General features: G+C 41.7%; 1 protein-coding gene across 1 annotated transcript; it reads left to right on the forward strand.

Annotated features, from left to right (window-relative positions):
* Positions 1-573: 573 nt before the first annotated feature.
* Positions 574-11429, forward strand: LRIF1 (ligand dependent nuclear receptor interacting factor 1). The gene is made up of 4 exons (XM_026864370.1): positions 574-611; positions 5850-7353; positions 8904-9182; positions 10479-11429. The coding sequence occupies exons 1-4, from the start codon at positions 574-576 to the stop codon at positions 10941-10943; spliced, it is 2286 nt and encodes a 761-aa protein (XP_026720171.1). The 3' UTR covers positions 10944-11429.
* The last annotated feature ends 11546 nt before the right edge of the window (positions 11430-22975 follow it).

Here is a 22975-nt window from a genome sequence, read left to right on the forward strand (position 1 = left end):
GGTGTCCCCCCGCCCCGCCTTTTCACACCTCCGCCCCAGCACGCGCTGCGCTCGACCGGCGCCCGCACGACATCGCTTGCTCTGTCGCTGTTTGGTCTTTGCGTTTGCCTGAGGCCGTTGAATTCTTTGTGTGGTTAAGCTCGTGCCAGAGGCAGCCAGGAAACTGGGGAGAGGGGTGTGAGATACGGGGATGAAACCCCGTAAAATTATAAAATTATTGTTATTGTAATTGCGGTAGTAGAACAGCTTTGTGCCAACCCAAAGTCAGCTGCAACGTGAGCACGCGGCTGTCGGCCTGCTGTGAGCTGGATGGTAGAGGCTCTAATCGCACCTAAGGAAACTTTCTAGGCTGCCTAAGACTCCGTGTTTACGTTCGTGCTTTAAACTGTCAGGAGCTCCACAGGGTCTGGCTGCTGGAGTTGTGGTTTGGTTCCCGATGCGTTTTGCTCGTCTCTCTGGAGTTCTCAGGTTGCTGCATCCATTCGGTGGAGAGTTTAGGGTTCGCTTGTTAGAGCCACGGGGTTGCTGTGCTCGCGGGGTGGAGCTTTGGTGTTGTTGATGTTCTCCCCAGTTATGCGCAAGGTTTTCTGGCGGAAGGAGGTCATTGATCGGTAGACCTGTGGTTTATAATAAACCCCAGGGACCGTTTCCCAGCAGTTAGATCCTAGAGTGATTATCCGTACTCCAAGGAATATTCCACAGTGGGTGAAAGTGTTTCCATGCAAAACGTCGAACAGAAAATGTTTTTTCTGCCATTGTTGAAAGCTTCTGGATTACGATAAAACCCCAAGCTGTTAGGAATGGCTTGAACCAAGATTCTGGAGAGGATTCCTAGCTTTGTATGCAAATTAACCGCTTTGTTACAATATTGAGCTATAACCCATGGGTGGATGGGTTATGGCTCTATAAAATATCCTCCAATCATTTAATTTTGCTTTGTTCCTGGGTGTGTGCTTCCAATTTATAATAAATGCTGTTTTGCTGCTTCCTGGATTCAACAGCCCATTACATTCAATGAAGTTGGTTCTCTGAAGTTTCATATTCATAGAAGATGAAAGGCAGCTTTAAAGTAATAGCTGGGAGAAAAGGCGGACTATAAAGTAGCTTTTTTCTGCCGAAAGGGCATGTTTCTTCTGGCAACTTTGAAGTACAATTGAAGTTGGAGCAAATCTTTCTGTCATTTTTATTTCCACTGTTATATATTTTAGATGTCACGATCATGGTTTCTGTTGCAGTAATGCGTTGGGATGCCTTGGTGGTCGCAATGGATTTGGCGAATGGTTTTGTTTACTGAAAATATCCTGAGGGTATTTTTGTTAACACAGAAATTAGGGACAGAAGATGAGTTTTTAAATACTCAGTATTTTGTTATTTAAGCCTGCTGCTTAGTAGGAGTAATAAACAATATGGGATGAGAACTTTAGACAATAAAATTTCTGTGCCTGATCATATGACTGAAGAAAACAGGAATTCTGTTTCAACTGAAGGAAATGGTGATTTAAAAAAAATTTTCTAGTTTGATAGAAATAAATTAATAAACCTTCCTGTTTCTTTCTGTTATGTGTTTTTTCATAGCTTGCTGAATGCCATTTCCATTGTTGACTAGGAAACTTTCAATATTGCCATGCAAACTATTTGCCTAAAGAAATAATGACCTTTTTTGGTCAAGAAAAATGTCATCTAGTTGACAGTTCCCTCTGTGAATGTCACAGAATATTTTTTTCTTTTAAAGAAAGCTGGCTGCTTGAATTTGATAGTTTCTATGGTGACATTAGATGAGATTTCTACCAGTCCACCACTTCTTTTTTTGTGTTTTTTGTTTTTTTTTTTTTTCTTCCATGACTTATTTTCCTCAAGTTCTATTCAAGTATCTGCCTTATGTTCAGGCCTTGGGCCATGCTAAAGTATCACAACAATAGAAATATTTCTAAGTGTTAATAAATGAGGTTTGAGGAGGTTTATGCTTGTGGGCTAGGGAAGTGAAGGAGGATGAAGAGAAGGAAGAAAATTTCCATAATTACATTAAAAAATCCCCAAATACAGCTTGGCATGATTTACAGACTTTCTATTATTACTCTTTTTAGGAAAAGAAATTAACCTGTTCTTAAACTAATCTGACATTCTTAAAGGAGGATACTGATGGAAAGATATTTTCATTCTGCTTAGGAGATTCTTAAAACATGTTCTTCAAAGAAACAATGGCCTGCAGAGTGAGTTAAAGTAGATTCTAGCTCTTCTCTCATCTTTCATTAATGTGTGATAAAGCTGAAGGTGCTTTATTTTATTTTGATGACATGAAATGTCAGTCCTGGTTATATGTATCACCTGGAAAAGTTTTTACTGATATGAGATATGTACAGTGAAGCATTTTCAACTTATATCTGAAATAAGCAAACAAGTCTAAAAACTTTGACATCTCTACCTGGAGTCCTGCATCCAGCTCTGGAGCCCTCAGCACAGGAAAGACATGGACCCGTTGGAGTGGGTCCAGAGGAGGGTCACAAAAATCAGAGGGCTGGAACACCTCTGTTATTGAGGACAGGCTGAGAGACTTGGGCTTGTTCAGCCTGGAGAAGAGAAGGCTCTGGGGAGACCTTACTGCGGCCTTTCAGTACTTAAAGGGCGTTTATGAGAAATGGGGACGGACTTTGTAGTAGGGTCTGTTGTGATAGGACATGGTGTAATGGTTTTAAACTGAAAGAGGGGAGATTCAGGCTACATACAAGGAAGAAATTTTTTGTGATGAGAGTGGTGAGACACTGGCACAGGTTGCCCAGAGAGGTGGTAGGTGCCTCATCCCTGGAGACATTCACCATCAGGTTGGACGGGGCTTTGAGCGACCTGGTCTAGTTGAAGATGTCCCTGCCCATGGCGGGGGGGGTTGGACTAGATGAGCTTTAAGGGTCCGTTCCAACCCCAACTATTCTATGATTCTTTCCTTCCTGTTTCATAGATGTTTGAGTTTTTTTAATCGTGTTTGATGCATGAAGACAACTTCTCAACATCTTGGCTGTACATTTCCTTTCCTCCTTTCTTATCTATCTTTTAGCGTATTGTAATTCTGCAATTTTGTAAGTACCTGCTATTTGTTTAAAGTAAAAGAATGATATTTTTCAGAAAAGTTGGGGGGTTTCTTGCTCTTTTTGCGTAGAGTGTGAAGATAAAAAGCTGCGTTTATCTTCTGTAATCATGAAAAAAAATTATTTGGAGTGCAGACAAATGGGATTTTTTAAAGGAGGTTTCTTCCTCAGCCTGCTTAAAAGATCCTGTTTGTAGCACAGTGTCAAAACCAGTTTAAATCCATCAAAAGGGAGGTGAACAGTGGCTCAAGGTAGAAATGAGAAGAATGGAGGTGAACACTGGAAACCAGCATTGCTGCTGAAGAAAATACTCATGCAAATGCATTCTCTATTTCTTCTCTCTTGCTCTCCCTGTTTTCTTGTTTCCTCTCTCTCTGATCTGCTCCCCCTCCTCTTGCCAAAAAGTTAGAGGTATCCCCTTGCTTTGACAGGTGGAGGAGCGTGCCTCTTCGGAGGTTTCTTCTGCCCTTTGATGCCTATTTGCAGTGCTAGGTAGTTTGAGTGGAGGTAAGTGCCTGTTTGCTCTATAAAAACTGTAGTGGTTCAGCAGTTCCATGTCTGTGGAACTTGCTGAAAATTTCCTTCCTAATTTGCCTTCAGAATATTAATTCTTATATATTCTCTTACAGAAGAAAAGTTAAGACTGTAGATCATGGGGTTATTAGAGAAGCCTTGAGAGATTCAAAGCATATAATAGATACGGATGTAAAAAGGTGTCCAGGAACTCAGTGCTTGTCTTCCTATTTCTGCATTGTCAGTAGTGCTGTGCGCTTTGAAGTGGCTCCAAAAGTGAGTCTTTTCTGCTTTAAGTTCAAACATAAGAATATTTCTAGTTGCTCTTTCTTCAAGCAAAAATATTTCTGTAAGTTCATTATCCTTCAGTGCTAGTTCTTCGCAACTGTCATTTCTGCTTCTAAGACATCCCACTCCATTTTGCTACTAAAACCTCTGATAGCATCTTCCGCTAGGAATCATACGGTATATTGCCCATGTTTTCATTTCCAGTACATTATTTTTAAAACAAAAGTATTGCAGAATGTCCTGCCCACTGCACTGAAAGTAAGCATCTGCTTTTTCACATAGTATGCCTAGAAGTGAGGCATTATACCATAATATTGGACATGGGAATTAATTCTAAGGTTACAGCAAGGAAAGCTCTGTGTGTCTAAAGCCTTTACATTTTAGAGAGACAATAGGATGGTTATTTATGTTGATGACCAAGGGAAAGATGCCCTCTCAGACTGTAGCAGGAACTGTCCAACTCGGAGTGAAGAGCATACTTGTGACTTCTCACTTGATGGGAAAAGGCAATGTCTTGACTGACTTCTTGAGCACATACAACGGTGGAACACATGAATTATATCTCCTAGTCTCTCTGTTCCAAGCTGAGTTGGATGTCCAAACTGTAATGCTTCACTGCCAGAAAAAAATGCCAGTGTTTCAAAACTACTTGACAGTAAGCAGAACACAATACTAATGTCACCTGGATTGGGACTGGGGAATAGTCTCATAGTCCATGTTCTCAATGAATTTATTGATGTAGGAAGTCAATGGGACAGAGCTAGAATGCTCTTGGTGACTGAAAGTGGAGTTGGAAGCTTTGCCTTTTAATCATTCTGGATCTGATGCCAAGACTGTGAAACCTACGTCCAGTTCATTTGGTCTCCCCTAGTGAGGGAAACTCTGTTTTGATCATTCATGTCTTAACATGCCATGTGGCTTCTGCAGTGCTTTGGGCATTAGATTGTTCTTCTGAGAGTCCAAGAGTTCTTTGAGAAAGATGCCTGCATTTGGGCACTCACTGGAAGTGGGAAAGATTCTCTTGTCTTGCAATGGACTTGAAAAATCTTGGCATTTGAAGCAGACACAACTAACTTTTGGTTTGGCAGGGTTCTATTTGTCTGTTTGCTGGGTTGAGTTTTTCTCTTCACCTGCAAAAAATATGTATTTACTCTTCAGATTTCACTGATGCTGTTTACATGTATTTCTCCTTGGTTTTGAAGTCTTTTCCTTCCTAGACTGAGACTTCTGTTCTCATAAATGTACCTTGATAGCATTTGAGGTTTTCTTTTTTCCATCTCTTTGAAGATGATCAGCTTCGTAGTCTGTATCTGCCTAAGGGATGATCAGGCAGGTGAGATGCAAGCATATGAGCTGGTCACCCTACATCCTATTCCACAAAGTAAATGTATTCTGCATCTTAATTTTCTTTTTGTAAGTGTGTGTCTGAAATAGTTTCTGCTTCCATCTTGCCATGCAACTAATCTGTCTGTATTTTCCTGAAGCTTTCTTGAATTTCATACTTCATAGCACTGAGTAGGGATATCAATACAGGGAGATGGGAAAGCAAAAAACATGGCTTCTCTATGAAATCTAGAGATAACACTTTCCTTTTTCTGCATGAAAGGCCCTATATATAGAAGAGGAGGATAATGTAAAGTGTTTTCTTGGGTCTTTTAACTTATTTTTATCTGAAAAGGATGCCATTTCTTGCTACTCTGATGTAAAAGTTGGACATTTATTTTGAGATAGTCTATGGTATTCTGAAATGCTAACCCAAAATGTACATTAAGTAGATCAGTATGATTATTGCCAGTGAAGTTCCTGAAAATTAAATCTGGCATTTTTCAGTAGTTAATCTGCTTCTAAGACATAGCAACGCTGGGTATGCAGTTCACTGATGCACATTAATTAAAATATCTATGCTGTGTTCACTTATGCTATCTTTTCGTTTTTCTTTTTCTTTTCTCTTTTCTTTGTTTTGTTAAGCATTGCAGGCTGTGTGTACCGAGTAGTTCAGACGACGGGACCAGATGGAAAAAACCTTCTGAAATTACTTCCAATTTCTAAATCTTCTGGAAGCTTTGTGCCAATAGTTCCATCTTCAGCCATGCCAAATAATTCTAAAGCAAATATTTCTAGTCCAGTCCATCTTACTTATAAGACACAGCTTGGCAATACTACCGCACCCTCATCTGTTAAAATACCTGTTTTTCAGTCTCCTAATCCTGGAAAGATTATTCTTACAAGGACATTAGACAAACAGGAAAGTGTTAGGGCAGGTTCTGAAAAAGAAAGCTTAATTCCAAAATCAGCTGCTAACATCCAGAGCAGTTGTTTTTCAGTTGATAGACTGTCTTTGCAGAACATTGCTCTAACAGGTTCATCTAACCAGAGTAATACTGCATACATGTTGGTAAACACAAAAAGTCTGCCAGTTACTGTGAAGTCTCCAGTACTGCCCTCTGGCCACCACCTCCAGATACCAGCTGATGCAGAAGTGAAATCTGTCCCAGCTTCTTTTTTACCACCTGCAATACAGCAAAAAATACTTGCAGCTGCAGCAACAAATGTGTCTGGAGGAGCTGACAGTACAAAAATGCCAACTGTTATTTACGTGTCACCAGTGAATACAGTGAAAACAGTACTTCCCAAGTGTTTACAAGCCATTTGCCCAAAACCTACCACAGAAGTTTCAAAATCATTAATAATGCCAGCTACACAAATGGGAAATAGTTCTCCTGAGCCAGTAACATCTGATGTTCAGCAGTGCCAGCAAACCCCAATGAAATGGATTGTTCAAGAAAGTCCACAGTCATCATCACCTTGCCTTATTCCTGTAAAGTCATCAAATAATACTGCTTCCAAGATTTTGAAAACTTTGTCAGACACGAAGAATGTAGAAGTTAACTCTGCAAATATTCTGCCACTCTGTTCTGGTGGAAGCCAAACAAAAATCACACCTTTAAAAGATAATGCTCTGGTCATGTACAATGGGAAAGTCTATTTGTTGACCAAAAGAGGCTCTGATGTTCTGTCAGTCCAACCTGACAAACAAGCATCTTCCTCTTTTGACGTTTCACTTAAAAAGGAGACATCCAAGCTAATTGATTCTACTGCAGTCAATAAAATAACCAATAAAGTAGTGAATCTGGTATTGTCAAAAAGCAAAGGAATGGTGTTGTCTCAGAAAGACCCAAAACCGTGTACAAACTCAAAAAATTCTTCACCAACTGGCTTAAGAAATGATTTAAAGTCTGCATCTGCAGCTCTGGTGACACCAAGTGCTCATCAGCAGAATTCCACTGTAAACCAGAGAAAGAGTTTGCCCCTCACCGAGAGCATTTCAAGTGGAGTGACTCTTGTTACAGCAGTAGGGACACAGGAAAAGGTATGCCAGAACAGCAAAGAAAAGATCCATTCCCCCAAAGCAGCAAGTGCTGTTTTACCTCAATCTAAGCAGGAGTGTGCTTTCAGTGAAGACTGGCAAAAGGTAACTCTCCAGTAAACATGCCCATCTCAGTCTCTGCTAAGTTATTATATGGTCCTGCTTCTACTTGAGTAAAATGGCTATTAATAAGCTTACAGACTTTTGTAACCACGTATTCCATCACTGGAAATGCTGGTCTAAAGAGGGATTCTATTCAATAAATTGCCTTTTTTTTTTTTTTAATAAGATTGCACTATGCAAGTGAGAAAATGCATAAAAAAAGAAAGGGACAGGGAAAAGATGACTGCTTATTTCCTCACATGATAAATTCTTGGTAACAACAGAAGCTATAGGAAGGTTGTTTGTTGTTTGAGGTCTTGGAGCTATCAGCTTTCGTTGATGCGACATTCTCGGAGCACAGCCATTGACTGTGTTGTAGGTATGGTGTAAGGCAGAGAAATTTGGAAGTGTACAGGAGGAAAACAAGGTAGAAGAGCAGGGTTTGTCATCCAGAGACAAGCTCTGATATTGCACTAAGTCAGCTCCAGTCTCCGCTAGCCCAGATAGCCAAAGGCAGGAGCTGCGTTTCCTTCCATTCATGCCAGGATGGGGAGGGATCCACCTCCTTTGACTCATGGTTTCATGTCAGGCAGAAGAAACTTTTGAGATCTTTAATGGCTTTGCCCATTCAGGCTGGACCTACATATTCTTTTAAGATCATAATGTTGAAAATATGTAAAAAGTCCTTAGCCTCAAATCCCATAAACTCTACCCATGAAGGACTGTAGGTCAAGTTTTTAGTTGCTCAAGAAGCCAGAATGAATTTGCCTCTAGATAAAAAAAAATAATTCTGAAGCTAGTTTGTACTTGCTTGTGTTGACCACGCAGAAGAGAACTGTCATCTAAGCGTATTTGTGCCAATTTTTGACATTGCAGCAGACTGTAGAACCTCTTTTTTGGTTGTTCCTTAGGTGAAAAATGGTTAAATTTTTTTTTTTTTTTCTTCAGTGCTGTTGGATGTCAAGTAGTAGCATTGTCACTTGCTTTAACCTCTGAAAAATAGCATATCAAATGTTTGCTGCTTTTAGTCCGTAAATTTGCAAGCCCACAGATTGCCAGACATATTGATGTGAGGTTGAACTTGAAGATCAGAAGCAGCTCAGGTTACAATGAGGTTAGATAGGTGAGATGGCTAATAGTGCTTTGTTAGTATTATCAGCCGCAACACAATTATGGAATGTATTCAGCACTCTGAACGTGACACTGTAAAGACCCTGTCTGATCTCCCGTCATCTTCCTTTCAGTTACTTTGCAGTTCTAGAATAGGCGATTCCCTTCTTGCTTCTTTTACTTCTGTGGTTTACTAGTTGGACTGTGCATTTTCTGGATGTTCCACAATGTACTTGGGGTTTTAAATAACAAGAGTGTTAGACCTGTGATAATACATATATAATTTCTCAAAATTGACTTACCTGTGTTAAATGTAGCTCATGGAGAATGACAGACAAAACAAACGTTCACTTGTCTTTCTAGTAACTAGTTTTTAGTTTAAATGTATGGAGAGAGAGTGAGAGAGTGTGATTGATGGCTCTCTCACTGTTTCTATATTTCAGATCCAGTGTGAGAAAATGGATTCACCAGGAAGCGTTATTCAAATCAAACCCCAAGAGAAGCCACATTGGAAAAAATACTTGGAATTAAGGAAAAAATTTGGTCTCTCTAAGGAGGAGAGGGTGTACCTTAAGAGAATACCATTAAAAACCTCATATGAGAAACCAGAAGAAAAGGTTTGTTCCAGTAACAGCTTGAAAAGGAAAAATGATTCTTGCAATTTGTCATCGTTAGACGTGGAAGTAACAAATCATCATCAGGAATGTGTTAGAGAAGAAAAGGTATCTTTAATTTTTTCAGTGCTAAAATATGTACTGCAGCACATTCAGAAAGCAGCATGTGTATAGTCAATACAGAGCTGTGTGTTTTATGTGGAGCCTCCCGTCTTTGGATTCATCAGAGCCAGTCAGTAATTGTTATGGTCCCTGTGGGAATTGTTCCTAGAACTTGTTTGTGTACTGCAACACTCATGTGACTTCAGTACGACTTGAGTGCCATCTAAGATTTTTTTATATCCTCTTTTCTGGGTTCCACTGGAGGAAATTTGAAGAGCAAATGCTTTGAAGAAGACTGGACCCTCTAGTGATGGCTGAACAGTCAAAGGGATGGTATTTATTAGAACAGAAACCATACCTCTGTATCCTGATTTGTGTTTAGCCTTCTGCAAACAATTATGTTTATGCAGTAGTGCAATGGATATAAGCAGAACAACAGAAGAGTAGTTTCTTGTGAGCCCTTACCCTTTGAGTTTGAAATTGGTCAAGTGCCATTATTTCAAGGTGTTTCAGTCACTCACATGAGTATGTTTTGCTGACTTGCAAAGAAGGTTATTCACTTAGTCATGTGTGGTTTTATTTAAAGAAATTTACCTGCTTAATCTTTAGAGTTACAAATGTCTTTATAAACTTAGTCCTTTGTCATTGGCTGGGAAATTGCTTCTGGAAAGGTTCTCTCGATTGTAAGAACTTCCATCTTTATGCGTTAAAGTGATTTCATCCATCCAAAGTAGTTCTGTTCAGCCATAGCATTCTAAATTTTCTTTTGTATGATTCTACTCCACCCAGTCAAAGGCTTTCTCAGGTTTTGGTAATTCTGTGTTAAGAGCCGTGCTTTGAGCAGATCTACTGGCTGCTCTTAGCAAATTACATTAATATTTAAATAACGAAACAACTGGGAGGAATTCAGTCTTGTAATGGATGTTATTGCTAATGTTTGAGCTTTTTGGAAATGTAAGCATGAAGAATTCTAAGCTTTGAATTTTTCCATCCAAGTAGATAGAAAACTTTTGGTTTATGCTACAGTTAAAGAAGCAGCAACAGGAGATGATAGGTATGCACAGGAAAGGCAGAAGTGCACTGTTGACTAAGGAAGGAATTCAGTGTTGCGGAGTTGTTAATTGGGATTCTTTGCTAGAAAAATACTGCTCAGATTGCCAAAAGAAACATCTTCCTGTACAGTGAGTTTAAGAAGCTTGCAACAAATAACTTGTAATTTGTGCTTCATGAACTGTGATGTAATAATGCAGAGTGATGCTCAGTTTAACAGAAGTACATTTTGTATGTTTCCTGACTGTACAGATAAGTGTTGATCTGGAAGAGGATTTGACTAAGAAAAGAAAAGTAAAATCCTCACCACTGTCAGACAGCGGAAAGAGAAGGAAAACTTCAAAATCAAGCACAAGTCCACGTTTGGAAAATACCAGCTCAAGTTCCAGTGTACTTAACAGAAGTGTTTCACCTCCACCAGCCTTATTGCAGCAAAATGTTTCCACGGGCTTTGTTCTGTCGTCTCTAGGGAGGGACTCGGAGCAAGACTCATCCTTCCAGTATAGTGACATTACAGACTCAAGTATTCCAGTTTTAGTATCTTGTGACGGCGATACTTCAGTTTTTGAAGGTTCTTTCAGAAATGATGCTTTCCCTTTGACTCCCCCAGACTTGGATGAAACGATACGGGATGAAAAAATCAAACGACTTAAACAGCTCTTAAGAGAACGAGAAGCGGCACTTGAAGAGATGCGTAGAAAAATGCAGCAAAGCTGAAATGCTGAAGGTGGTGATCTGGACAGTATTCGTTGTCATTTCCAAGAATTCAAGAAGAAATTCTTTCTTTAAATGAACGTGAATATTTCTGGTAAATGGAAGATCTTACTGAGATTTACAGTATGTGTGTATTTAGAAAAGTAGAGATTTGTCAAATACCAGAAATAAAAGACTTAGACCATCAAATTCTGCTTCTGGGACATTATATGTATCAAAGAATGCAGACAGGCATTTTTATTAGTGTATTCTCTACATTTTGAATTGAGGGGTTTCTGTATTAGCCCCAGCAAATAAACTTTCCCACTCCGGAATTCCATGCCCTATCAGTGTTAGAAACTAAATGTAAATTCCAAACCCCAACTGTAGATAATGGTTTTTGCTTTGCTGATGTGCATGACAACTTTTGTGAATTCCTGCGAACTGTCAATTGTCATAAAAGGTCAAGGGTCAGTGTGTAATAAATGCTGGTTTTAAGTGTACTGGGAATTGGACTTCAGGCAGCAATACCACAAGTATTCATACAAAACCTCTTACTGATGTGAAGACTGAAGCAGTAGAAACCTCTGCTGACAGTTGTCTACTATGCGTCTTGCTGTTTTTCCTGTAAGGCCTTTGCCTGTTGTGCAGTGTTAAAGTTTGGTTGTGGAGTTATTTTTTGGTGAGGAGGTATATTTATTTTTAAACAGAATTTTGTTGAATAACGGCTTGTTGAGGTGAAAAGGGCATATTTCTTTAATAGCCAGGGGTGGTATCTTTAATAATTCTTGATTATCTTTTTCCATTGATCTGTTCAGTTGTTATTTGAACATGTCTCTTGCTGCTTTCATTTGATGCTGTCTTAGTTTTGCTTTGTAGGAGAGAATGCACACTCAAACTGTCTTTGTTGTCTTCATTTTAATAGATCTTTGTAGTGTACTTTTCCAGCATGTGTTGCATGGATGCTTTTCCTACTCTCTCTTGTCCACGTTACTGAATCTTGTAAGGCGGTTCTGCAGTCTTTATTGTCATAGCCCTGAATAACTTCTGCCAATAGAATTTTTTACTGTTTTTTTCCTGTCCACTTATGGCTGTATTCAACATCACTGATCCCCGTAGAACGCCACTGCTGATTTCTATTCATGGGACGCTATTTGCTGCTCTTCTTATTTTAATCAAATCTTCATCTACAAGTTTTGGGTTTTTTTATTAACATGTGGATGCCTAGAGTATGTACAGGATGTCGCTTTGGAGACTGTGCCAGCTCTGTGTCCCTTATTAATATGCATCTTGATGGTGTGAAAAACTCAAGTGGATTAGAGAGGCGAGACAGCCTTTTTCAAGGGAAGAAAAAGATGATCCCTGCTCTGAAGAGCTTGAGATGGACCAGGTGTTGGAGAAGGTGATATGCCAGACACACAGTGGTGGGTGAAGAACGAAGATATATGATGGAACTAATCTCTTAATGACTGAGATTACTGTAAAAGAGGCCTGTGGTAGAGCAAGTAATAAGGGTGCTATTACCATGAGCATCCATGTGGATGGAGTGAGTGTTTGGGGGCAGCAATCCCATAGTTTAGGGAAATGGGCACCCTAATGAAGGGCTGATGCACAGCGGAGAGGATGATGTGAATGAATTGGGCCTCACAACCTACGTTATGATGCACTCAAGTATCACAGTTAGGCGCACGTGCAAGACAGCGCAACACCCGAGGGAAGGACTGCTAGTTGGACCAGGGACCTGCATCCTGTAGCCTGGGAGGCCAAGCTGTGCGCAGATGTTGTGTGTCCTTTATTGGTAAATGTGCAAAGCAAAGAGGCTTGTTTACAGGAGATTATTTTTTTGAGCAGCCAGTGATACCAGTGAGGAAGATGTGTTTGCAGTCTTATCTGTGCTTGTTCCAGAAGGTGTGGAAGAAGCCTAAGTCTGGTCAGGCCTGCCTGTCAGGTACGCAGTAGTGAGGAGGCAATTGTTCTCTGTGAAGAGTGGGAATCTTCCCTGCACGTATGTGGGTGTGATGGTTTGACCCTGGTCAACTACCAAGCAACTACCCAGCTGCTCACTTGCTCCCATCACCTGCAGGAGGGAGAGAAAATATGACAGGCAAGACTTGTGAGATAAAGACAGTTTAACGGCTTAAGCACAGCTGTATGCAGGCAAAGCAAAACAGGGAATTTAATCATGGTGTCCTGTTAGCAGGCAGATGTTTAGCTATTTCGTGAGTCTCAGTGTGTGTAACGTTTACTTGGAAGACAAATGCTGCAAACAAATGTCCCTGCATCTTCCTCCTTTCATTAAGCTTTTGTTTGCTGAGTGTGACGTCATATGGTGTGGAATGTCACTTTGATTGGTTCAGGGCTCCTGGCTCTGTCCATCCCCAGCTTCTTGTCCATTCCCAGCCTACATGCTAGGAGGGATGCGGAGTGAGAAAAAGAGAATGCCTCGAGGTTGTGTAAGCACTGTTCAGCAGTAGCCAAAACACTGGTGTCTTACCAGTATTACCTCCCTCACAAATCCAGAACACAGCATCACATGGGCTGCTGTGAAAAGAATTAATTACATCACAGCCAGAGCCGCTATGATGGGATGGCTATCGGAAAGAAAGCCTTGTGTCTTGTATCTGGTGCTGGTCACCTATTGTGATACTGTTCCAACAGACATCACTCACCTGTCTTCTGACAGAGGTCTTTCCTCTATTTTCCAGTGATCTCCAGAGAAATTAATGAAGTCACGTTCACATATCCCCTCCTTTTGCTGGCAGGATTCCACATTTAACATTCTATACCATACTACCTTCTTTCTTCCGTAACCTCTTTTACTCTGCCAAAGTGGTCTATTAGCCTGAGTTTTGTCTAGAGACAAGATATTGAAAATTTGGAGAAGAAATCTCACTGCAAGGTGTGAAGAATATGGTGTTGATTCACGTTAAAAATATAATGACTTTAGTATGAGGAGCATGGGTGCTGCTGGTGTTTTACTATGTACATGTTAAAAGAGGTTTATCATGGTTTTGTTGTTAAAATGGTTTGAAGGGTTTTTTTTCCTCAAGTAAACACAGACTCATATGGACTGTTATTGTGAATGTGGAAAAGTACTGGAAAAACCCCTGTCAGAAACCCCTAGCAACACCGGATTGCGCATGCAGGAAAGAATGACTGAGAAGATTCGAGAAACTCCACTGCGCTTGCGTGGACTAAACCACACCCATCTTATGAATATGTATCAGAAAGACTATAAGGAGTGGTGGGTTTGTTTACGCATTGTCATCGTGCATCCATCCATGCGGTGTCCTCGGGCTGGAGCAGCATCCCGAGTGTACTGAACCTTTATTTGTTTTGCTTGGTCCTATTTCAATAAATTAATAAAAGTTATTTTCTGGTTCTGCCTCTGCATTTATAACAAAGTTTTTGAAGAAATGTGACCAGTAGGATTTGGTGGGAAAAAGCGAAGAGGCTATTTCCTTGTAATCCATTGATGGAAAACGTGGTGCAGTTCAGGAGTACAAAGCCAAGCCATCTATGGGAGAGAAAGAGATGTCTTCTCTGGAACATCATCAGTGCAAAGTTGAAAGAATCGCTGAGAACCAAAAGAAGTTCCGTAGCATGCTCATGTGGGAAATTTGTGCCAACGGCAGAAGCAAAAGGACTTCCAGCAGCCACGGATCTTGCAGGTTGGAACTGCTCCTCATCCGGACACATCATCTGTAGCACAGATTCTGTTTTTCTGCACTTTTCAGCCTTGAGCTCCTATAATCCATCAAGAGTTTGTTTGTGACAGAAAAACTGGAGTTTTGGGAACACTGGCTGTGGCCTCAGGGGTGGAAGTTACTGGCAGCCATCCCTCTGTGCATCCTGGGCTGGCAGAAGGCGATGACACACCATGCTTGCTGTGATAAGTACATAGCAGTATGAAAACCATGGATTTAGGCTGTGAATTAAAACTACTACTTTCAAGCAAATATTCAGGAACAATTGGTGTAAGACTTTCTAGGTCCAGGTGGAAGACCTTTTAGGACCCAGGTCTTGTCTGGGTCCGAAGAGACCAGAGTCCTCAGAGGTCCAGACCAGGTGGCAGCGAGTGTTGGATAAAATAGATTGGGATGCAAAGACGGTACTGGGCCACCTGCCAACACCAGCCTAACCTGTTGACTCGGAGGATCTGGCCAGAGCTATCCATGTGCAAAGGTGTTACTTCTCAGCTAGAGGACAACCCACCACAGCACCAGCATTTCTGTGTGAGGACACAGCTCTTCGCAGAGGTCTGTCTGTCCCAGCCATTTATAGAATTGCAGAATCATATAAGTTGGAAAAGACTGTTAAGAGCATGGAGTCTAACCATCAACCTAACACTGCAAAGTCCACCACTAAACCACGTCCATAAGCACCACGTCTTCTAAATAGCTCGAGGAAAGGTCACTTAGCCATGTGTACTGTGAGAGGCCACCTGGAAGCTGGGTACCCTGGAGTTCATCATCCACTTTTCTTCCTGGCAAGCCAGCAGTCAGCTGCTGGGGGTGGAGGTGTGCAGAAATACTAGAAAATTAATCTGCAGATATTTGTTATCGCGGATATGCAGGTTCAGCTTTCACACTGTTTTGGACAGTTGTGGAACCGCCCCTGAATTTCCCACAGTTGTGTGATTTGAGTGGACAAGTTGTGAGTGATTTCCCATGGCACAGCTGGCGGTGGGAGCCTGTACCGAGGCTGGATTGGGCAGAGCCCCACCTGCCCTCCTCTTGTGGATCTGGGAGGCACAGAAGAGCTACAGCACAGTCCAAAGGCAGCTTCTGGCAAATGGAAAGGGAGGCGGCATTGCTTTCAAAAGCAAGGTGTAAAAACATCAGTGATCAGTGCTGGGTTGGTCTGAAGATCCATCCAGCCCATCGGTGTCTCTCCAGCAGAGACCCGTGTGGGGAAGGAAATCAGAATGGAGACCAGTAGTGGATGTCTAGAAAAGGTTGCTCCAAGCTTCGTCCAACCTGGCCTTGAACCCTTCCAGAGAGGGGGCAGCCACAGCTTCTCTGGGCAACCTGTGCCAGGGCCTCACCCCCCTCACAGGGAAGAATTTCTGCCTTAGATCTCATCTAAATCTGCCCTCTGTCAGTTTGAAACCATTACCCCTTATCCTATCCCTAACCCTTGACCAAGAGTCACTCCCCCCTTTCCTGCAGCCCCTTTCAGCCCTGGGGGGCCGCTCTAAGGTCTCCCCGGAGCCTTCTCCAGCTGAACCCCCAACTCTCTCAGCCTGTCCTCATAGGGGGGGCTCCAGCCCCCCGAGCATCTTCGTGGCCATCTCTGGCCCTGCTCGAGCAGGTCCGTGTCCTTCTGCTGTTGGTGCCCCCAGAGCTGGACCCAGCCCTGCAGGGGGGTCTGACAGGAGTGAAGTAGAGGGGAAGAATCCTTCTCCCTCGACCTGCTCCCACAATTCTTGTGATGCAGCCCAGCACACAGTTGGCTTTCTGGGCTGTGAGTGCATATTGCCAAGTCGTGTTGAGCTTTTTGTCAACCAACACTCCCAAGTCCTTCTCAGGGCTGCTCTCCATCCACTCCTCACCCAGCCTGTGTTTGTGCTTGGGATTGCCCTGACCCGTGGGCAGGACCTTGCACTTGTCCTTGTTGAACTTCACAGGGTTTGTATGTCCCACCTCTCCCACCTGTCCAGGTCCCTCTGGATGGCACATCCTTCCCTCAGCGTTGTCGACCACACCATACAGCTCCGTGTTGCTGCAAACTTGCTGCAGGTGCACTCAATTATTATGTAAAAAATTGACCACAAAAATGATCAGAGGGTTGGAAAACCTCTTCTATGAGGACAGGCTGAGAGAGTTGGGGTTGTTCAGCCTGGAGAAGAGAAGGCTCTGGGGAAACCTTATTGCAGCCTTCCAGTGCTTAAAGGGGGATTATAAGAAAGATGGGACAAACTTTTTAGTAGGGCCTGTAGTAATAGAACAAGGGGTGACGGTGTTAAAATGAAAGAGGGGAGATTCAGGCTACATACAAGGAAGAAATGTTTTATGATGAGAGTGGTGAGACACTGGCACAGGTTGCCCAGAGAGGTGGTAGATGCCTCATCCCCGAAGACATTCACCATCAGGTTGGACGGGGCTTTGAGCGACCTGGTCTAGTTGAAGATGTCCCTGCCCATGGCGGGGGGGGTTGGACTAGATGAGCTTTAAGGGTCCGTTCCAACCCCAACTATTCTATGATCATACACAAGACTTGACTGGTACTTTTCATTTTCCAGCTCTTCAACACACATGATATCTTTATGTTTAATACCCCTTTGTTATAATCAGACAAAGCCAATTTTTATAAATATATATATATATATATATTTATATATTTTATTTGGGTTCAGTCGATTTAGGGTGGGAAGCACTAGGCAAAGCAGCACTGGGTGCATGGAGAGACGCAGCTCTGCCACAGACACCCCGAGTTCCAAAAAGCAGCATTTTTTATACTCTTGTGCCATCACCTTTAACCAATCTCCTCCCGTCAGACAGTTGTCCTGCTCTTTTCCATTGGGTCATTTGGGTTGCTGGGGTGCGTGTCCTCCTCCTGTTGGGTCTTTCGAAAGTCTCGAAGCCTCGGTCTCTTGGCACGCTTTTCTCCTATTGGATCTTTTAAAAGCCTCATGATCTCATTTTTTGGCGGGCTTTTCTTCAAACAGCAGTTCCATGTCAGCTCTGGGTGGGGTTTCTGAGACAGGGTTACAGTGTTCCAATCCGAACGGCCCACTTTACATTTTTATTGTTTAACATTTGCAGATCATTCAAGTGTATCGTACCCCCCCTGCCCATCCTAACAAATTAGTTACAATAGTTTATTACAGTCCCCCCCTTTTATACCTTAATTTGCTGGTTAAGCTTAAAAATAGCTTCTCTAGCAGCCCCTAAAGAGGTGGTATCTTCTGATTCAGTCTCTAATCGATGTTTTTCTTGTTGGGTTAAATCAGTATATTGTTGCCTTAACATCATGGGTTGGACAGCTTCAATCCTGTTCTTAACAAGGTTAATTAATTTGTTCAAGATACAAGGTCCAAAAATGAGAATTAATAACAAAATCAGGGGTCCAATTAAAGTTGTGTTTTTATCTCCTAAAGGACCAAAAACTTCATTTAAATTATCATCTATCCGTATATTGCAATACCAGGATCCCATATCATTTCTCCATACACAGGTTCGATTATAAAAGCTATTTCTCTATAATTTAGCATATTCAGTTTCATTTTTATCTGACCAAAATCCCTTGAATCCTTTGCTCTGTCCCTGTTCATTAAGCCATAACCATATATAAATACCTCTGTCTTTGTTGATCAATTGATGTGTAAGTGTCCACTGGCATTTACTCTCCCCTACATCAGCTCCTCCTTTCTGAGTTCGGTTCAAACAAAATCTGCCCTGATTTGGAAACTGGATTGGCCATATTCCATTTTCTTCCCAGGTAGTATTGTTAATATCACTGTAATTACTCACAGTCTGCGATGGAGTAAGGGGTACAGAGACCCACGGCCAGCTGGACAGTCCTACAGGTCCTCCACAGACCCAACAGTGGCTTAGACTGAAAGTTCTGCTTATCGTCTTGGCTAATAAAACAAACTCATTATCTTCAAGGGGATCATATGGAGCACTTCGACTTTATGTCTTCATTACAGGGCTGATACACAGAATTAGGAGAAAAAGGAAACCACTGTAGTGAGGTCCGGTATGGCACATTTTTCTGTTTGTCCCTAGACCCGTTGGGTTGCTGCCAACAGTCGGGTGTTTATCTTCTTAACAGCAAAAATCGAGGCCAACCCTGTCTTGCCCTCACTTCGAATTTATTTTTAGTCGTCTTCTCCTTTTTGTTACTCTTATTCAACTTCTTATTCAACTATATACAACGGCTTATACACGTATTTATAAAACAGATACCACAACTTATTATAACAAACATTTTTTTTTTTTTGTTACCAATATAGAGTCCTGATTATTCAGTTAGTCTTAATGGGTCCATTCCTTTGTTGATTCCGCTGCATTTGCAGCTTTAGGTCTCCCGGCGTTGATTCAATCTTCCACTGAGGCTTTTCTGTAACAGGTCCTTTTACCCTGGAAACTTGAGTCCACCCTCTCTCAGCAGTTCTTGTAGCAGTTTTTGGGGTTAATAGTACTAGGAATGGTCCTTCTTATCTATGAGATAAGCTTTCCTCCTTCCAGGTTTTAATCATTACTTCATCTCCAGGTTGTATTTTGTGTACCGCAAATCCTAATAATTCTTTTCATTCTTAATTCATTCAGGTTTTTTCCAGTGATTTTAATATATTGTTGAATTGTCATCTTTTCTGTTAATGGATGCCCTAAAGGCATACCTTGGGAGTATGGTATCCCACATAGCATCTCAAAAGGTGAGACCTGTCTCTGAATTTGGCATTGTTCTAATATGGAGTAAGGCTAAGGGTAAGCGTTTAATCCGTGAGAGTTTAGTTTCTAGCATTAATTTAGATAACTGTTGTTTTAAGGTCTGATTCATTCGCTTTACTCGTCTAGAACTTTGTGTGATATTCCCAAGTAATGCCCAGAGCTTCTGTAACCAACTTTATGATTTTAGATGTGAAATGAGTACCTTGATCCGAATCAAATGCTTTTATAATTCCAAATCGTGGTATAATTTGTTCCAGTACTGTTTTAGTTACTGATTGAGCAGCTGCTCTGGTGGTAGGAAAGGCTTCTACCCAGTGAGTGAATTGATTTACCCTTACCAGCAAATACTTATATCTCCCAACTTTGGTGGTTCTGTGAAATCTGTCTGGACCCTCTCAAAAGGTTGATAAGCTGTTTTCCTTCCACCAGCTGCGGTCTGTCTCATAGTTCTTTTATTAATCTTTTGACACGTTAAACAACTGTATGTAGCTTGTTTTGCAATTTCATATATTCCAATGCAGCCAAAATATCTCAAGAAATGATCACTCAAAGCCTTAGTGTCCCAAGGACTTCATTTTCTACAATTTGTAATTTAGATTTTGAAATCTTTAATCCTTTTTCCCTTACAAAGTTCAGCAGTTGTGTAGTCCCCCATCCTGACATCATTCTCAGTTTGTCCAGCTATTAATAAATCATCTACATATTGTACAAGCTTTATTTTTGAGGATGGCTTGAATGTCTGCAGTAACTTTTTTAATTCCTGCCCAAAAAGGTTAGGCGATTCTGTAAACCCTTGGGGAAGCACGGTCCATCTGGGTTGTTGTTTTCTATTATTAGATGGATCTTCCCACTCGAATGCAAAATAGTCTCTGTTCCCCTTGTCCAGGGGGGCAGGACCAAAATGCATCCTTTAGGTCAGTTACACTGTACCAGATATAGTTAGGGGTGGCTGGTTAAGCAGCATATAGGGGGTTGCTACCACAGGGAAATGAGCCACAGTTTGCTGATTTACAGCCCTTAAATCTTGCACCAATCTGTAAGATCTGTCTGATTTTAAAACCGGTAAGATAGGTGTATTATGTGGAGACATACAAGGTTCCGATGTGCCTTTACTTAATAATTCGTCTATAATTGGTTTCAGCCCCTCTCGACCCTTTAGGGGAATGGGGTATTGTTTTATCTGAATTGGTGTCTGGATCAATTATATCCATTTTAATAGGCTTTATTTTAAGCTTTCCAATCTCTCCTTTTGTATACCAGACTTCAGGATTTATCTGTTGCTCGTCTTTTTCCGTTAATGTGTTTTGTTTTTTTTTTTATTGGTACTATTATTTTTAATTTCAGCTTCTGGTAGCAATAATAAATCCCCTCGGAATATTTTTTACAGTTGATATTTCTGCACCCTATGTACTAAAAATCCAAACTCTTCTCTCTGGGGACTTCATTTTATTTTTATCAAACGCTCCTTTGACGTCTTTGTCCCCAGAAAATAGAGCTCCCGATTCCCTTCTTCTTCTTTAAACAGCCTTTTATCCTGCTCCTGCTTTTTACAGTTCTGCTGTAAATGTCCCTTCTTTCCACAATAATAGCATTCTAATTCGGTTTCTCTAATTACTGCCCCTTTCTTTTCACCACCCAAAGCTCCATGTAAATCCATTAGGGTGAGATCTCGGAGGTTTCTCTGACTGCTGCAACAAATATTTTTGCCTTTGCTTTCTGCTTTTCTTCATCTCTCCTAACATACGCTTTCTGTGTTTCTTTTAATAGCTCCTGCAGACTCCGGTCTTGCCAGTCGTCTACTTCTTTCTAACCTTTTCCTGATGGCACCTCACAAATTGGCTACAAATTGAGGGTTTTTTTAATAAACCCTCTCCCACCGGGCGTGTGGGGTCCACCCCCGAACACATTTGTAAATTCTTTCTTTCTAGCCAATCAGTGGGTGGTTCATCTCTCCCTCGATGTTCACTGAAGACTTTATTAATGTTTTGCCCCCGAGGAACTGCTTCTCTAATGCCGGCCACTGTTAAATTTCTGAGGTCCCTCATATTCTGTCGGCCCTGTTCTTGTTGATGACCCGAATTAGGGCGGACACTGGGCCTTTTCTGATCTGCCGGCGGCCTTGCTTGATTTTGCAGTTCCCACAAACGCATTCCGGCTTGTCTAATCATTTCCCTTTCCTCGGTCGTAAATAAGATGCTTAAAATGGACTGTACTTCTTCCCAGGTGTAAGTATTGGGACCTAAACATTGACCTAACCTCTCAGCTACTGCGAGAGGATCATCTAATAGAGTTCCCATCTCTTTCTTAAAATTTAGTACATCAGAGGTGTTTAACGGGACTGCCACAAATCCGATGCCTCCTTGATTGCCTTCGAGAGGAACCTCCCGTAAGGGATATAAGGAAGCTCCCTCAGTTACCGCAGTTTTACTTCTTGTACATGCAGCCGGAGGTAGAAGGGGAACCACCGGGGTTGTTAAAGCCGCCGGGGCCGGATAATTAAAGTGTGGAGGCAGCAAGTTACCTAGTGATTCCCATTCATCATCTTTCTCTGTTCCTTCCTTGTTCTTATCCCCTTTTTCTTCGGATTTTTCATCCTTTTTTAGTGTAAGTACTGAAGCTGGATAAGGACGTGAAGTCCTGATCCACAATTTTGCATAATCGCTTTCTTCTCGACTAAAAGGGGTTTTCTTTGAGTAAACATATGTATTTAAAGCCTGGCAAATCCAGTCTTCAGAAGAGTAGGCCAGAAGACATGTGGTTTTAAAGGTTTCTTCGGCCATTCAACCATACAATATTGGACTAATTTAATTTACTTTTTCCTCTTCTAGGACCTCTTTCATTCCAATTTCTAATCATTATGCCTAATGGACTATCTGGTGGTATATCCGGTAATTTACTTTGTTTGTTTGTTTGTTTGTTTGTTTGTTTGTTTGTTTTTCTGGTCCCGGGTTTTTGATTCCTTTTGACCCATCTAGGAGTTTTACTGTGGCAACTCCTACAGCCCTTGTAGGGGGTTTGATCCAGGGAGTTGAATCTCTTACCCACCCACGTAACCCTTGGGAATTTTCTAAGGCAATTCCTCTCGCCCTGGGAGTTTTCTACGTCAATTCCTCTCACACTTGGTTACCGGTAAGAGTGTCTTGCGGGGGAGCTGAACCCTCTACCCACCCACGTACCCCTAGAACCCAGGCTCCCACCCACGACTCCTATAGGATTCGCTTCGGTCCTTCACTGGCCAAATCCCTCGCGGGAGTTTGGAACCACGGTTAGAAGACCTCCACACTCGATTCAGAACTCAAATCCTGGTTCCGAAACTACTTTTGTTTCCAGAATGAGGTTCCGTCTCAATCACACTCTCACACACAAGCAACCGAATCCCACCCAACCGAACGGTATCCCTTATACTCACGACTCCGTCGTCTTCATTCGGGTCTTTGTGCACCAGAATTACAGGTATTTAATGCTGTAGTCTTTCCTTTGGAGCTCCAGTTCCTTTGACTATTGCTTCTCTTTTGTCTGTTGATCTCTGGAGACTGACCCAGACTGCTACTTTCGAGCCACAATCTGTGGGGCGCCCCTCGAGAAGCCACAGTCAAGGAAAGCACACTGAGATCACGTCGGGGTCACCAAATTGTTATAATCAGACAAAGCCAATTT

Source organism: Athene cunicularia (genome assembly GCF_003259725.1).
Source record: "Athene cunicularia isolate RWA chromosome 26 unlocalized genomic scaffold, athCun1 chr26_part2, whole genome shotgun sequence".
In the NCBI taxonomy this organism is placed as follows: Eukaryota; Metazoa; Chordata; class Aves; order Strigiformes; family Strigidae; genus Athene; species Athene cunicularia.

Excerpts from the sequence above, each read along its gene's own strand:
- LRIF1 (XM_026864370.1), top strand. The coding sequence starts at position 574 with ATGCGCAAGGTTTTCTGGCGGAAGGAGGTCATTGATCG. Across the intron at positions 612-5,849 it reads CGGAAGGAGGTCATTGATCG|CATTGCAGGCTGTGTGTACC; the intron begins GTAGACCTGTGG and ends TGTTTTGTTAAG. Across the intron at positions 7,354-8,903 it reads TCAGTGAAGACTGGCAAAAG|ATCCAGTGTGAGAAAATGGA; the intron begins GTAACTCTCCAG and ends TCTATATTTCAG.